The sequence below is a fragment of the Papio anubis genome, chromosome 8 (assembly GCF_008728515.1).
Source record: "Papio anubis isolate 15944 chromosome 8, Panubis1.0, whole genome shotgun sequence".
Lineage (NCBI taxonomy): Eukaryota > Metazoa > Chordata > Mammalia > Primates > Cercopithecidae > Papio > Papio anubis.
Window position 1 is genome coordinate 136369858 of NC_044983.1, and position 16868 is coordinate 136386725.

The 16868-nt window shown below is 51.1% G+C and overlaps 1 protein-coding gene and 1 long non-coding RNA gene across 4 annotated transcripts in view; one reads left to right on the top strand and one right to left on the bottom strand.

Moving 5' to 3' along the window:
- Window positions 1-12944, top strand: part of DENND3 (DENN domain containing 3) — a 68448-nt gene extending 55504 nt beyond the window's left edge. The window contains exons 18-24 of one of the 3 annotated variants that reach the window (XR_001905970.3): window positions 2102-2241; window positions 6230-6396; window positions 7473-7606; window positions 9097-9178; window positions 9519-9637; window positions 9714-9851; window positions 11218-11434. Coding sequence is in view for 2 of the 3 variants with exons in the window: in XM_009213673.3 (XP_009211937.2) it covers window positions 2102-2241; window positions 6230-6396; window positions 7473-7606; window positions 9519-9637; window positions 9714-9851; window positions 11218-11418 (899 nt within the window). In the remaining variant the exon portion in view is untranslated. Of the gene's footprint in view, window positions 1-2101; window positions 2242-6229; window positions 6397-7472; window positions 7607-9096; window positions 9179-9518; window positions 9638-9713; window positions 9852-11217 lie in introns of all 3 variants that reach the window. The other 2 variants (XM_009213673.3, XM_009213674.3) reach the window with 2 other exon arrangements.
- LOC108587399 lies at window positions 12262-15686 on the bottom strand. The gene is made up of 2 exons (XR_004185961.1): window positions 15076-15686; window positions 12262-14435 (listed from the first exon to the last, which is right to left on the bottom strand). It is a non-coding gene; the product is annotated as an uncharacterized LOC108587399 (long non-coding RNA).
- Between the last annotated feature and the right edge of the window lie 1182 nt (window positions 15687-16868).

Genomic DNA, 16868 nt, shown 5'->3' on the forward strand with positions numbered 1-16868 from the left:
ACGCCTCACTGCAACCTCTGCCTCCTGCGCTCTAGCGATCCTCCCCCGTCAGCCTCCTGATTAGCTGGACTACAGCTGCACACCACTTCGCCCAGCCAATTTCTGTATATATATATTTTTGTAGAGATGGAGTTTTGCCATGTTGCTCAGGCTGGTCTTGAACTCCTGAGCTCGAGCAATCTGCCGGATTTGGCCTCCAAAGTGCTGGGTTACAGGTGTGAGCCACCACAGCTGGCCTAAAGCAATGATTTTAAAAAGAAGACACTTTTTTTTCCTCTCAAATGAGCTGGTTTAATTCATGGTGATACAGAATTGAGGGGAGAAGACCAAAGAGCGCCCTCTGGCAGGCTTCTGGGCGGCTTTACCTTACATTCACAGCTCAGGTGGGAATGATGGTGAGAAGCCACTAGAGGTGTCACGTGACGTGCCACTGTCAGATTTTTAAAGTTTATTCTTGAACGTGCAACAGGCTCCAGGGCAACGCTCACTCTAGGTGAAGATGGCAAAAGCTATCCTGGCAGGGATGCAGGTGTTGAAACAGGAGTGGAGTCCAGGCCGCCACCGCCTAGGCACAGGGAGCACGTGCTTTCCGCCAGGGGTCTTAGTTCCAGCTATGGCTGGGCCTCCCTGCGGCCTGTGCTTTCGGCCCCTTGAGGTTCTGGTCCGTTTTGCTTTCTGCTGGAAGCCTCTCATCCCTGTCCCTCTCCTGGGCCTGCTTCTTGGGCTGTCTCGGAGGCTTCTTGCCATCTTCATGGTCGGACACGGTGCCTATGGCCCCTTTACCAGACCCTGCCACAGGAAATGGACAGAAGACACTTCTGAGAGGTTGCAGATGCAAGTTGCAGACTGGGAAGGGTCTTTAAAATGGCTGCTGCTGAAATCATTGTGTTTAATGTAGTCAGATTCACCAGTCTTTTGCTTTATGGTATTTTGATATGTAATTTATGAATACAGCACCATGGAGTCAGTTAGGGACTCATATCCAGACCACCGGGACAGCTGGCTGGGCGTGAGGCGGGAGGGTGGCCGGAGCCCTGGAGTCGGAGCCTGTGGTTTGCTGTGATCGCACCTGTGAATGCTGCTGCATTCCAGCCTGGGCAACATGGCAAGACCTCGTCTATTAAAAAAATAAATAAATAGGCCGGGCGCGGTGGCTCAAGCCTGTAATCCCAGGACTTTGGGAGGCCGAGACGGGCGGATCACGAGGTCAGGAGATTGAGACCATCATGGCTAACACGGTGAAACCCTGTCTCTACTAAAAAAAAAAAAAAATACAAAAACTAGCTGGGCGAGGTGGCGGGCGCCTGTAGTCTCAGCTACTCGGGGGAGGCTGAGGCAGGAGAATGGCGTAAACCCGGGAGGCAGAGCTTGCAGTGAGCTGAGATCCAGCCACTGCACTCCAGCCTGGGCGACAGAACGAGACTCTGTCTCAAAAAAAAATAATAAATAAATAAATAAAGCAAAAATAACAACAGTTACAAACTAGGGAGAATGAGACACAGACATTTCCCACAGGAGGGCGTGGGGATGGCTAGTTAAAGCCATCGGGCTCATTAGCAATTAGAGAAATGCACTTAAAGCACAATTTAAAAGCCAAAAGCTCCACACCCTTAGAATGGCCAAAATTAAAAAGATGGACACCACCAAGTGTTGAGAAGGATGTGGAGCCCGCAGCATGCGAGGGTGAGGGGGGCGCCATGGTCCCTGCCGCCATCTCTCCAGCTGCCCGCCCTCCCTGCCTCCCTCCCTCTGTGCCCACCTGCTACTCTTCCGGTTCCCTCTGCCTGGCTGTTTTCTCTAGTGAATGATCACTCAGCCGGCAGCTCCTGGCTTAGCAAAGCTCGCGGGCATTCGGCTCTGCGTCCGCCTGCAGTTCTGCCCCTGTCTGTGTGGCCCCGCCACCAGCCAGCTGCCCCCTCTGATTCTGAGCTCCCAGAGGGCAGGGCAGCCTCTGCCTAGGCACATCTTTGTATGTCCAGCACCTAACATGGGCCTGGCGCTTAGGCGGGTCCAAGAGACACCTGAGTAATGGCACCAGTCACCTGGTGCTACAGCAAAAGCGTTCCCTCCGAACAGTTTTGGGCTGCTCTCTCTTCTTTAGGGCATCTTGACCCAGCCGAAAAAGTTGAAGATGCTCACCCCAAGTTATGGTGTGCTCTGAGCGATGGCAAGGTGACTGTGTTCGATGCTTCTTCCTGGACCATCCACCAGCACTCCTTTAAAGTGGGCACTGCAAAAGTGGTGAGTACATGAAGTGTCAGGAAAGAAGCCTCTGGATTCACGTGATTTCTGAAACCTAAGTGTGTTCATCCATATTCAACAGGAGGATACAAACTATTCCACAGCATCACTCAGTTTCTGTAAACGGGGTCTTAACTTTTACCTAGTGTTTTTAAATTAAATGTAAGCTTGTACCAACCTTCTACTTACATGTCCTTATTGAAGGAGAAGATAATGGCTTTGACTTTCTCATCTAAAAGTAGATTTCAGGCCCCCATCTAAAAATAGATTTCGGCCGGGCGTGGTGGCTCACGCCTGTAATCCCAGCACTTTGGAAGGCCGAGGTGGGCGGATCACAAGGTCAGGAGATCAAGACCATCCTGGCTAACACGGTGAAACCCTGTCTCTACTAAAAAAATACAAAAAATTAGCCGGGCATGGTGGTGGGCGCCTGTAGTCCCAGCTACTCGAGAGGCTGAGGCAGGAGAATGGCGTGAACCCGGGAGGCGGAGCTTGCAGTGAGTCGAAATCGGGCAGCTACACTCCAGCTTGGGTGACAGAGCAAGACTCCGTCTCAAAAATAAATAAATAAATAAATAAAGGTAGATTGCAAGGGCTCACACCTGTAATCTCAGCACTTTGGGAGGCTGAGGTGGGTGGATTGCCTTGAGCCCAGGAGTTTGAGACCAGCCTGGGCAACAGAGTGAGATCCCATCTCTACAAAAATTAGCCGGGCATGGTGGAACGTGCCTGTGGTCCCAGTTACTTGGGAAGCTGAGGCGGAAGGATCACTTGAGCCCAGGAGGTTGAGGCTGCAGTGAGCCAGGACTGCGCCACTGCACTCTAGCCTGGGTGACAGAGCCATACCCTGTCTCAAACAAACAATAATAATAATAAAAAAATAGATGTCAGTTCTGTGAAGTGGAGCCATTGTGGTCTCTGCCTGCTTATTAGGGGCCTCACATGACCCTTTGGGAACAATTTCCTTTTTTTTCCTTTTTTGAGACAGGATCTTGCTCTGTTGCTCAGGCTGGAGTGCAGTGGTTCAACCACGGCTCACTGCAGCCTTGACCTTCTGGGCTCAAGTGATCCTCCCACCTCAGTCTCCTGAGTAGCTGGGACTACAGGTGCCCACCACCATGCCTGGCTAATTTTGTATTTTTTGTAGAGATGAGGTTTTGCCATGTTGCCCAGGCTGGGAACGGTGTCTTCCATCCCATACTGCAGCACTAAGATTCCCATGGACCAGGGCCTTAAAATGAACCTGCAGAGTTTCCTGGGAACCCTGGTGTTTCCTGGTGGCACAGTGGTTACTGGGTCTCTTTTGGACCAAAAGGGGAGACAACTGCCTCTGCAGTGACTTGAGTGTTATCCTGTCCCCATGTGCCAGGTGGCAGAGACGAGGGTCCAGCAAAACTCAAGTGTCCACTCATCACACTTTGGGCCTTTCATTTAGAGCAAGCTTGTCCAACCTGTGGCCTGCACGCTGCACGTGGCCCAGGAAGGCTTTGAATGAGGCCCAACACAAATTCGTAAACGTTCTTAAAACATGATACGTTTTTTTGGCAATCTTTTTCCTTTTAGCTCATCAGCGATCGTTAATGTGAGTGTATTTTATGTGTGGCCCAAGACAATTCTTCTTCTTCCAGTGTGGCTCAGGGAAGCTAAAAGATTGCATGCCCCCGATTTAAAGCAAGTTTGAATTGTTTCTGATAATTTTAAAACAAGTACAACTGTTAATACATTTTTAGTCATGTGTCCTTGGCAGTGCCATGGTGTCGCCTCTTCCATGACCGTGGTATTCTGAGTGTGGAAGCTGGGATTCCGGCCCTGCTCATCCCTCCAGGCCTCCAGCGGCCCCTCCTGCCTCCAGACTATCATTTCTTGGGGATTTTCCCTGTTTGCTTGTCAGAGCTGGAGCTGCCCCTCCCTGCAGATCTGTGTGCACTTCCCTGTTGCCCGAGAGGCCGCCGAGTAGCTCCCCGTGCTCTGCGGTCCCACACTCCCCCGCACCGTGGGCTGCGCGCCCTTTGTCCATGTTTCTTCTGTTCTTGCTCACAGATTTGCAGAAGATTTTCACATTTAAATTGCATTTTATACTTTTCAAAATATTTTCGCATCTATACTGTCCTCCTATCCAGTGGGTTCATCCTCCGAGCAGCCACCGCATCGTGGGATCTGCCGAGAAACGCTCATGCTTTATTCCTCGAGCATGATAGGATTTATTTTTTTTTCCCATGTTTAATGTGAAAAGAACACTCCAATGGAGTATATACCTAAGTATATATTAGGCATTGGTTGGTATCTTTTTTTTTTTTTTTGACAGCGTCTCACTCGCATTGCCCATGGTTGGAGTGTAGTGGTGCAGTCACTGCCCACTGCAGCCCGGACCTCCTGGCTTAAGCGATCCCCCCGCCTCAGCCTCCCGAATAGCTGGGGTTATAGGTGCGCACCACCGCAGCCGGCTAATTTTTATATTTTGAGTAGAGGTGGGTACTCATGCTGCTCAGGCTGGTCTCAAACTCCTGGGCTCAAGCAATCCTCCTGCCTCGGACCCCCAAAGTGCTGGGATTACAGGTGTGAGCCGCTACACTCGGCCGTGGTATCAATTTTGATGGCTGTGCTCCCTTGTCTAAAAATAATGTGGCAATCCATGGTACAGTATGTGCTTGCAAAACTGCTATAAAACAAATACTGTGAATTCAAGTACATACCACCAAGAGGGTGGGACCACTCTGAGATACCTGAATAGCAAACTTTACATGTTAGCAAGGTAATGAGAGATTGCTAAGTCATTTCCCCCCGTATTCAAATCATGAGTCTCAGATGATAAATAAGATCCGTGATACAGTAAAAATATTGACAAAAGTCTAGTAATGCTTTAGATGAAACAAAAAAAAAAGGAAAAATTAGGGAAATTATTTTTCTAAATTTAATTTTTTTCAGCTCATTCTTAGTTATAAGCATGTCAAGCCTGGGCGCAGTGGCTCACGCCTATAATCCCAGCACTTTGCGGGGCCGAAGCAGGAAGATTGCTTGAATCCAGGAGTTGGAGACCAGCCTGGGCAACATGGGGAAACACCATCTCTACTAAAAATGCCAAACATTAGCCAGGCGTGGTGGCGCATGACTCTAGTCCCGGCTACTCGGGGGGCTGAAGCGAGAGAATCGCTTGAGCCCCGGAGGCTGAGGCTGCAGTGAGCCATGATCATGCCACTGCACTCCAGCTTGGGTGACAGAGTGAGATCCTGTTTCAAAAAATTTAAATTTAAATTTAAATTTAAAAAATTCTGATTTCAAAAAGTCCAAACGCAATCATTGTGTTGACTTTGCTTAGCCAGAAACCCTGAGCACACCCTCTAGACCCTGGGAGCACTGCCAGTTCTGCTCGTTCATATATAATCGATCTCATCATTTAGAGAGTCTGTATTTGCAAATTCAACTACCTGCTAATATTTACTTGTAACTCCCAAAACAGATACTCGTGGCATTTTCTTGGCGATCCACAGACATGCACGTGCACAGAGTGGGGAGAAACTTGAGTCGCCCGATGTGTATTTTCTGGGCCAATGGGTGTCCTTTCCTTGGCCTGACTGGTGCCACGGTTTTCACGCGTTTTTGCTTTTTGTTGGTGATTTCAGATAGCCTCAAGCATCGAGCTCCCTAAGCACGAGGAGGCGTTGGCGTGTCTTGCAGAGAAAATGCATGTGTGAGATGAGCTTGGTTCAGGCCGCAGTGATAGTGCTGGCAGCCGTGGGTTCCGTGTTAATGAGTCAACCATACATAGTCAATGAGGTGTCTGTAAACAGAGCACGCAGAGAACAAGGTTATGCACTGACGGGTGGATGAGAATGTCAGGGCCAGAGGCTCCCAGGACCCTGAGCCGGCGTGTCTCCTAGGAGCAGTGGCTCCATATCTGCTAATTCAGCATTTGCAGTAAATGTATAGAATATGACTTCACCAGTATCGAGACTGACTGATTTCTCACATTCCCGTGGCCTCCCATTAGAACTGCATGGTGATGGCCGACCAGAACCAGGTGTGGGTTGGCTCAGAAGACTCCGTCATCTACATCATCAACGTCCACAGCATGTCCTGCAACAAGCAGCTCACAGACCACTGCTCCAGTGTCACGGACTTGATTGTGCAGGACGGACAGAGGGTAGCCAGGTGCAGGTGGGCTCTGCTGGGGAGAAGGGATTGTTTGGCTCATGGGTGGGCAGAGGGTACAGCGGGTAGGGCTCCCAAGGCTCATGCCCACAGGGGCCAGGCAGGGCGTACAGAGTGAAGTGGATCTGGAACGAGGAAAGCTGGGTGGTGTCCTCAGTCCGCTTCTGCTCACGGGTGCGGAGAACCCATGAGACCATCGGGGGCCAAGCGTGGTGATGAAGGCTCCACACCTGGCCTTCCTGCTGAGCTTGCTGTGGGCATGGTGGCCTGGGGCAGCTCCAAGAGGGCACAGCCTCCCAGAGGAGCACCAGCCATGGTGTCAGAAGCCTGGACTCGCCTGGGAATCGCCTGCGTGCTCAGTGTTGGCCTTGGGCTGCCGGTTTGTTGCCGTGTCCCACAGTGGGAGCAGCAGTGGACACAGTGGGCATCTAGGGAGATGGGAGGAGGAGGTGGGGTCTCCTCAAGCAGAGGCCCGTGGTGGGGAAGGTGCTCAAGGCTGCCCACTTGGTCCAGGCAGCCCCAGCCCTGGGGGAGGGGCTCCGCTCCCCACTCCTTTTTCCCCTGACTCAGTGTCAGGGGTGCCTGTGTCAGGCCCTGCTGGGGTGGGAAGGGAGGTGCTAGCCTGGAAACAAAGCTGGCTCAGGAGGTGCAAGGGTGGTGCAGGGTGCAGGCTCGAGCCCAGCCCCACCCCACAGCCACCTGCACCTGCACCTGCAGCCAGCCCATGTCACCTGAGAGCTCTGAGGAGCGTGCTGGCTCCCTGGTCCCTTGTGACGAGGTTCCATTTCAGTTCATGGTCATGTCGTTCTATGACCAACACCTCACTGAGCCTGCGGTTTGCGATAGTGGGAGAGGCGGATGTCCCGAGAAACCCGTCTTTTTCCGCCGAGTCAGTTACATTTGAGCCAAGCCTGGCTGTGGCCGCATTCACAGTATGTTTGCACGTTATTATCATGTTTGCAGGTTATCCATGTTGAGCACATTTTCTCTCATGGCGACTTGGTTCTTCCCTGGGTTAAAACTTGCGCAGTTTTCAAGGGCCCGAGTTAAAGGTGTGTGGGTGTGTGTTTTGTGCCCCCCAGCGAGGTGTACTCATGCAGCATGGACGGCACGGTGCTGGCGTGGAATGTGAGCACACTGCAGGTGACCAGCCGCTTCCAGCTGTCGAGCGGCGGCCTCACATCCATCAGACTGCACGGCGGCTGCCTGTGGTGCTGTAAGTCTGGCCCCTGCCCTCAGAGCGGGCAGCCTACCTCCCTGCTCTGGGAAAAGGATGCTGAACGAGAGCAGAAAGCATCCTTCCTTTGCTTCACGCCTTTCCGGTCTTTATTTTAAACTTGGGTTCCCTTTCTGTGGCCACAGAAACCTTTACTCCACCTGCACTGCTGCTCCTGCAGGTTCCCCAGGCCTCCCTCAGCTTTTCCGCCCGGTGGCTGATGGGACACCTGCCTTGCCCGGATGCACCACTGCTCTCCTGCCCCTCACCTTGGCTTTCGCTGTGCCCTGCTCTGGGGTTGAAGCTGGCTCAGGTGTCCCCCAGAGTCACGGCTGCTCCTCTTGGGAGGCCTCTGTGTGCGTCATGTCTCCACACCTGGGGCAGCTGGCAAGCCCGTGCCCTGTTACCCTCGGCCGCTTGGCACAGAGCTGCAGTCTGGGACTCTCCGTGGACCCAGACTGGGCATTTTGCCAGGGGGTGATGGGAGGAGCAGGTGCTTTGCCTGGCGGCTGTGTCTGCATTTCTGGACACCCCAGAGCACGGAAGTTGCCTGCACTTTGAGGTCTTCCTCGGCGTGTGCCAGATTACATGAGTGACGGCTGGAAATACATTTTCTTCTTTGTAATGGAAGCATGTTTCACATATAGTAAAGCCTGCCAAAAACTGCTCAGTTTGTTGTGTTTTGACAAACATCTAAACTACATAACCATGAAACAAGTCAAGATATGCAGCGTTTCCATCACAGCTGAAAGCGTCTGTGCCCCTTTCCAGGCCATGCTCCCATTCCAGGGATACAAGTGCTCTTAGTTCTGTCACTCTGAATTTGATTTTTACAGAACTTTCTATAAATGGACTCTACAGTATGCCTTCTTCTGTATCTGGCTTTATTCAGTCAGCAGAATGTTTACGGTATTCATCGCTGACGTTCTGAGTATCAATATCAATAGCTCGTTCCTTCTTGCAGGGTCATATTCCATTGTGTGCATATGGAACAACTTGCTCATCCTTCCCCTGCCCCAAGTGGGCACTGGGTTAACTCTGCTTAACTGTTTGAAAAACTGTCAGACTGTTTTCTGAAGTGGCGGCATCAGCTTCCACCCCACCAGCAGTCTCAGGCTTCGTTTCTTCACATCCTCACCCAAACTGGTTCTCACCTGTTTTTACTGACACCATCCCAGCGGGAGTGAAGTGGTGTCCTGTGGTTTGGATTTGTGGCTCCCTCACGGCTGATGGTGCTGAGCACTCTGTCATGTGCCCGGTGCCCACCGACGCCTCCTCTGGAACAGTGCCCGTGCAGGCCCCTGCCCACTGTTCGCTCGCTTTCAGGGCCAGTAGCAACGTGGTTGGGTGCAAGCCAGCAATTGTCCTTCTTCACCTCATCTGTTGTTTGTTTTGTCTTCCTTTCTTGCCCTCTTTTGTATTGAATATTTTTATGTTCAATTTAATCTTCTTATTGTTTTTAAGCATTATATTTTTGTTTTATTTTTCAGTGGTTGCTCTAAGAATTGCAATATGCAACCTTAACCGATCACCCTCCTCCTTAACTAACTATGATACTGCTTCACGGATAGGGTAAGAAGTTTACAACAGTGTCAACTGTGGTAATCCCAATAATATATTCTTTATAATTTTTTGCTTAAGCAGTCAATGATCTTTCAAGAAAATTAAGAAAAATTAAGAAATTGCCCACATACTTACCTTTTCTGGTGACCTTCATTTCTTCTTAAAGACCCAGGTTTCTATCTTGCATTTTTTCCTGGTAGACCTCACCCGTGCACACCTCAGGCGCCATGTGGCACATGGCGATCCCCCTGTCACCACGCTGGAAAGAGCAGTGGGCCCGGCTCTGGTGCTGGCCTCTTACATTGCCAATGGCGCTGCCTAGCCCCATCCTAGCGCCTTCCTTCCGCAGGCACAGGTAACAGCATCATGGTCATGACAACGAATGGATTCCTCTGTCAAGAATTGAAGATTGAGGAGCACTTCAAAGACATCAGTACCTCCTTCCTGGCCTTCCAGCTCCTTCCCGAGGTATCCCAGCAGGGGCTGTGGGCCTAGCATGCGCGTGGCCCGGGGCCCACAGCCCACACTGTGCCCTGTGTTTCAGCAGGAGCAGCTGTGGGCGGCCTGTGCAGGATGCAGCGAGGTTTACATCTGGAGCCTGAAGGACCTGGCCCAGCCCCCGCAGAGGGTGCCCCTCAAGGACTGCTCTGAGATCATCTGCATGATCCGGGTGAAGAAGCAGGTAGGGTGGAGGGCCCGCCACCCCCTGCATCCCCTCCAGGTCTCACTTGCCCTGACCGCGTCCCCATGCTCCCGAGAGCCAGCCGCACGCCCTCGTGCCCTCCTGCCTTAGCCTCTCAGGCCCCCTCCTAATAGGCACGCGCAGGGTTGGCACCAGCGGGCCCACAGGTCACCATGTGCTGGTTTCATGGTGTGGTCCAAGCACTCCACAGTGCATTCCCCCAAACTGGATGGCTTCAAATGACAGAATTTAATTTTCTCACAGTTCTCGAGGCCGGAGGTCCAAAACCAAGGTGTCACCAGAGCTGCTTCCCTTGGGGGCTCGGGGGGACCGTGCACTCCAGGCCCTTCTCTCTGCCACCCGCTCGTGTGGCCGCCATCCTTGGCGTGCCCTGACTGTGGACGTGGCACTCTAATCTGTGCCTGCGCCACACGGCGCTCTCTCTCCGTGTGTGTGTCTCTTATGGGGATGCTGGTCATACTGGATTAACCACATCTGAACTATCTGCAGACTGTTTCCAAAGAAGCTCACATTCTGAGGTTCAGGGAGGACATGGATTTGGGGGGACACCGTTCAACCCATTAGAGTCTGCCCTCTGGCCCCCCAAATCCACATCTGTCCCATATGCAAAATACACCCCCTCCGTCACTGCATCCCCCGAAGTCCTAGCCCATGCCAGCATCAGTTCTGAGCCCCAGATCTCCAAGTGAAGCCAGTGCCTTCCGATGTGGGTGAGCTGTGGGCGGGTCCCACCTGGGGCAGAACTAACCTCTCTTCCATGGTGAACCTGCGCACCTAGAAACAGTCGTCTCTTCCCAAAATACAAGGCTGGGCCAGGCAGAGGCTAGACATTCTCATCTGAAAAGGGAGAAATTGGAAGGAAAGCTGGACTTCCAGGCCCCGAGCAAGTCTGAGACATGGTGGGGCGGGGGCGGGAGAGGGGAATTTATTTAGCATTTTCCCCCATAACTTAATTGGGATATAATTGACAAAATTATATATATCTAAGGTATACAAGGTGATATTTTGATATACATTGTGAAATAATCACAAGCTAATTACCGTATCTGTCACGTCACACAGGTGGCGTTTTTTGTTTGGTGAGAACACTTAAGATGCACCCCCAGCACCTTTCCAGCACGCAGTGCAGTCTTGTTCCCTAGAGGCCCCTTGGCCATTAAGTTCTAAGCCTGAGAAAGGTCCTCTGCACCTGCCAGGTGGCCCTGACCCTCAGGCGGCAGAGCCCCTCTCCAGGAAGGCCGTAGATTTGGAGGCACACGCGTCCATTCCGGGTAGCCGGGCAAAGCCCTGGCATGCCTGGGAGGGGCTTCTTTCCCCACTGACCACTCCTGTGTCTCCCTGGCAGGTCTGGGTGGGCAGCCGAGGGCTGTGGCAGGGAACACCCAGGGGGAAAATCTACGTGATTGATGCGGAGAGGAAGACCGTGGAGAAGGAGCTGGTGGCGCACACGGATACCGTGAGGACACTGTGCTCGGCCGAGGACAGATACGTGCTGAGTGGGTCGGGCAGGGAGGAGGGGAAGATCGCCATTTGGAAAGGGGAGTAAACATGGCTGAGCCTGCCGAGTGGAACCATGCCCTATGTGTGGGGACGGGCTGCCCCCTAGAGCCCGCCAGGATCAGAAGCCCAGAGGAGTGGCGGGACAGGGCAGCCCAGGCTCGACATGGAGCCCGCTTACCGTGTGGCCAGCCACAAGACCCATGGCCACGCACCTTCTCTCAGGCCTTCGGGCACCCCGGTTAGACTGCACCAAGGGTGTTTCCTGTTGGGGTGTGTCTCAGGCGGGCAGCTGCATCTTGTTTGTGATAACCTCTGCTGGGAGGTTACTTTGTGTGTTGCCTAGAAAGTTCTGGAATCCACAACCAGGGGCTGGCACTGAAGCCAGCAGCTTGGCCGAGTCACAGGTGACCCGTGGCCCTCATGTCTCTGGTTTTACCTTTCCTTACTTCATTCATTCACTCACCCAGTCCTTATGAGTCACCGAGGAACACTGGGCTGGGCACATGACAGTGAGCCGGGGGCCCCGGGACCTCCAGAGAGGCCTGGGAGAAGGGTGGTTCAGGTAACCACTGTGGTCTCTCTCCCATCAGAGAAGGTGGACAGGGCCTACTCAGATGGAGGGGACCACCCTGGGATCAGGTGTTTGGGACAGGGGTTGGGCCAGCTGAGGCAAGCTGTCTTTTTTCCTTTTCTTTTTAGTAAATGTAAAATTTTTATAATAATCCTAGAGACCTTTTTTCTACCAAAGATCACAGACCAGAAAAAGTTCCATCTAAAATATCATGCTCAGGAAACTACACGGGATCAACAGGAAAATACCATCATGTATGACCTCGTCTTGCCGTGTGCCGTTCAGTTTCCCGGAACTCGCGTGCGCACTGCACATGTGTACGTGCAAGATGCTTTACTGAACTCAGCAAGATCTTAGCTGTACAGAAATATTTGCAAAAGAGACCCTTTGCACCTTTTTACTGTAATGTTGAGATTTCATTACTTAAATGTTCTATGGAAGGTTCTGGTGTGGTTGTTGGAGCTGGAGGGAGCATCTCAGCACGTGCTGAGGGCGTGGGGCCTGCCCCCTGGGCACCCATCCACAAGCTGGGCCATGGAGCCCTGGCTTCCCAAGACGCAGCCCCAGAGCTGGCTCATCCTGAGGGTCTCTGGGGGTGTTTGCCAGGCTCCTGGGATGGGCCACTTTCAGAAACTCTGCAGTGCCTCCAGATGGAAAGGTGGGCCCGGTCTCTGGTTGGGTCTGCAGTTTGGAGAGTCCACACCATGGACCAGGTTTTCCCCCAAGGCTCAGCTTTGCGTAGCCACTAACTCCTTGGGGCGGTCTGAGAATGTGGGCGGAGCAGAACCGGGAGGCCTCATCCTCCCCCGAGGCTGCGCCTGCAGCGGGAACAGCTTTCCACTTTCTAGCTGGGGAGAGGTTGGGTTTTGCTTCTGTAAATACAGGAATCCCTATGATAAAAGCCTGTCAGAAATACATGTATACATTATTTAATGCCAGTCCTCATGTAACCTCAGGTATCTTCAGCTTGTGGAGAATAAATCTGGTTTAATAAACACTGATGTCCAGCTTCCTCACTTCACCCAACAGTGACTGGGGGAAGGTCTTGAAAATGACCCAGGACCATTCTGAACGGGCTCCTTCCTCACTCTAGGCACCGGTCATGTTATTTTAATGCAGATTCTTCAGGTCTTTTCTCCATGGTGATAATTTCCAAGATCTTACTTGACAGGGTGTTGCGTTTTAGGAAATGGTCACTCATATAAAAGAGAAAACAGACGTGAACGAGGTGCTAGCCAGGGAGAATATGTGCTGGGCAGGCCTGGGTTCCATGTTGATTCTGTGTGATGCAAATAGAATCCCGGCCAGTGTTTACTGAAATGGAAAGGGCACTCTGATGCCTTCGATGTTTTTCCCTGTGCTTCGGAGAGATTCCATTAGGAGCGATTTGTCATGGAAAGGCCCCAAATGAGCCGGAATTCATTCAACAGACTGTGATGCTGTCCCTGCCTCTGCTTTAGAAACCTGAATTAAATTGGGGCAAAAAAGTATTTCTCTTGAACCGGAAATATTTTCATAGAATTTAAGTTCTCCTGCCGTATTTCAAACAACAGAAAAGAAAGCTTGCTTTAGGGAGCGGGCACTGTTCACAACGCCAACCAAAAGCTTACCCCAAGTCCCCATCACTGAGGCAGAGGTTGTAGAGACAATCACCTGGTAACATTTCCATGATTTGTTCTTGGAAGATGTGTGTACATCAGCTGTTTTCAAAGGACAGCCCTTTGCATTGGATGTGACTGTAACATCTGAATTGAAAGTGCGTGAATTTTGTCTACTTCTTGAGGATTGCTTGCACAGATGAAGGGGTGCTTTCTCTGCATGGCTGAGGAGGGCATGGTTGGAGAGTGCGGCAGGGTTGCCTCACTGTCTCTGCTGTCCGCAGCTGTCTGCATGTCTTGGAGCAATACTGTGCCATCCCCCAGAAGGCAAGGCAGAGGCTCACAGACACAGGGCTGGCTTCTGTCGCCTGCGTTGCTGCCGCTGAGCTGCAGTGTGAGCCGAGGCGTGCATAGGACTGCGAGGAGCTCTGCAGTTATCTGCCCTGGAACCTTGGTGGATTCTTAGAGACACAGCCTGGGGTCACGGGCACGGCAGATGCACTGGGGCCAGTTGGGAGGCCTAGCTGCAGATCTGGCCACAAGCCCTGAATCCCCTGTAAAACAGGGGTGTTCCTTCTTGCAGGGCCCACATGGAGACCGACGGGGGCACACTGAACACCCAGTCTGTTGCTGGGCTCCCAGGAACATCTCAAAGAATGCGCCATCCTGGCCTGTGTGCTGGGCCCGTGAAAACATTAAGGGAGGAGAAATGAGAATGCGATGGCTCCTGTTGCGGGTTGAATGGCGCCCTCAAAAACATGTGTCCATGTCCTGACCCCTGGGACCTGTGAATCTGACCTTACCTAGATAAAGGGTCTTTGCAGATGGAATTAAGGATCTGAAGATGAGCCCCTCCTGGATTCTGGGCGGGCCCTAAATCCAGCGACAAATGTCCTAAGGAGGAGAGGAAAAGACACATAAGGAGAGGCCACGTGAAGACGGGCAGAGGCAGGAGCGATGCAGCCACAAGCCCAGGAGCCTGGAGCCATGGGGAGCTGGAAGAGGCCGGGACGCTTCTTCCCCCGGAGCCTTCAGAGTGGGTGTGGCCCTACCGGCCCCTGGATCTCAGACTTCTGGCCTCCAGAACGGTGAGAAAACAAACGTCAGGTGCATGACCCCCACCGCCACGCCTGTTCAGCCACAGGAAACTCTCCCAGCTGCTGTTCGTTGCCGGTGTGTTGCCCGTGTGCCCCAGTCAGGTGTTGTGCCAGGGGCTTTAGGGGCACGGTTGTGTATGACCCTCAGGACCCTGTGGCATGGAGAGGATCACCCCCATTTTACACCCAGGATACTGTGGCCCAAGTACTAAGAGCAAAGCGGAGGTTGGGGGCATATACTCCTCCCTCCAAGAAGGCAGGGCTGGCCTTCGGGAGGCCCTCAGAAGCTGCTCTTGCCCTGGCGTGCAGCCTTTCTTTCCACCAGTGCTCTCACCTTTAACAAGGCACTGGGAGGGGCTGAGGCTGGTGGTCCTGAGATGTGTTAGCCCCTGGCCCATTCAGGGAGGATCCTGGGATGAGGGAGGGGGTAAACTCACCTTACTTTGGTGGTGGAGAAGAGTAAGTCGCACTAGCTCTGCATCTTTCCCTGAGGGCCAAGGGGGCGTATTCTGCGGCTTTAGGTGCTGGGCCAGCAAACCACTGCTACGGTTCTGCTGGGTCTAGTGGTAGGCATCTGGGGCTAGGGGCTGAGGCCCTGTGTGCAGAGGTTGACAGGAGGCTCAAAGGAGATGCAGTAGGACAATGGTGCAGGTAGTGGTGCCTGAGCATCACTGACATCCCCACAGGGATGGCTACAAAATTAAGTATTAAAAAAGATTTACCAAAAAAGACAGGAAAGCAGTGACAGAGGAACAAAAAGCCAGATGTGACAAGTAGAAAATAAGTAGCAAGATGGTAGACTTCCACCTAACCATATTGATAATTACATTAAGTGTAAATGGATGCAATACTCCAATTAAAAGGCAGAGGCTGTCAAACTAGATCTAAAAGGAAACCCAACTATAAGTTGTCTATAAGTGACTCACTTTAAATATAAAAACACAAATGAGGTAAGAGTAGAAGGATGAAAAAAGTTTTAGGCTGGATGTGGTGGCTCACAACTATAATCTTAGCACTTTGGGAAGCTGAGGCAGGAGGATCACTTGGGCCCAGGAATTCAGGACCAGCCTGGGTAACACAGTGAGACCCCCATCTCTATAAAAACGTTAAAAAATTAGCTGGATGTGGTGGTATGGACCTGTAGCCCACCTACTCACGGGGCTGAGGTGGGAGGATCGCTTGAGCCTGGGAGGTCAATGCTGCAGTGAACTGTGATCATGTCACTGCACTCAGCGTGGGTGACAGAGTGAGACCCTGTCTGAAAACAAAGAAAAAGAAAAAGTTTTACTATGCCAACAGTAAGTATTAAAAAGCTGGTATGGTTATATTACTATCAGACAAAACATACCTCTTGGTATACTACAAGAAACAAACAGGGAAAGCATAATAATAATAAGGTCAATTCATCAAGAAGATGAATTAACTAGTAATAGAGATTTAAGAGTTATGAAGCAAGCATGGTAGAACTATAGGAGAAAATAGACAAAATCCACAATCATAGAGGTTTTAACACTCTTCTCTCAGAAATTGATAGAAAAAGTAAATAAAAAATTAGCAAGGATATAGATTAGCAACACTGTCAACCAGCCTGACCTGACATAGAACACTACAGCCAACAACAGAAGAATATCCATTCTTTTCATGTGCACAGGGAACGTTCATCAAGCTGGATCATATGCTGGGATCAAGCTGGATCACATGCTGGGCTATAAAATAAATTTGAAGATTTAAATATTACAGACTATGTTCTCTGACGACACAGAAATGGAATGGGATATCAACAGTGATAATATGCCTAAAAATCCCAAAATTAAAATTTTGTTGGGAAATTAAACAACATACTTCAAAATAACCCATCAGTCAAAGAAGAAACACAAAGGAAATTAGAAAATATTTTGAACTGAATGATAGTGAAAACACAATATATCAGAATGTGTGGGATGCAGGCCGGGCATAGTGGCGCATGCCTATAATCCTAGCACTTTGGGAGGCCAAGGCAGGAGGATCCCTTGAGCCCAGGAGTTCGAGACCAGCCTGGGCAACACAGGGAGATGCTATCTCTTCATTTTTAAAGAAAATTAAAAACCAAAATGTATGAGACGTAGCTAAGGAGAACAATTATAACTTTAAATGTCTCTATTAGCAGAAAAGTTTCAAATCAGCTATCTAAATTTTAATCATAAGAATGTAGAAAACAAATGCATATTTAAATAAAATAAGTAAAGGAAGG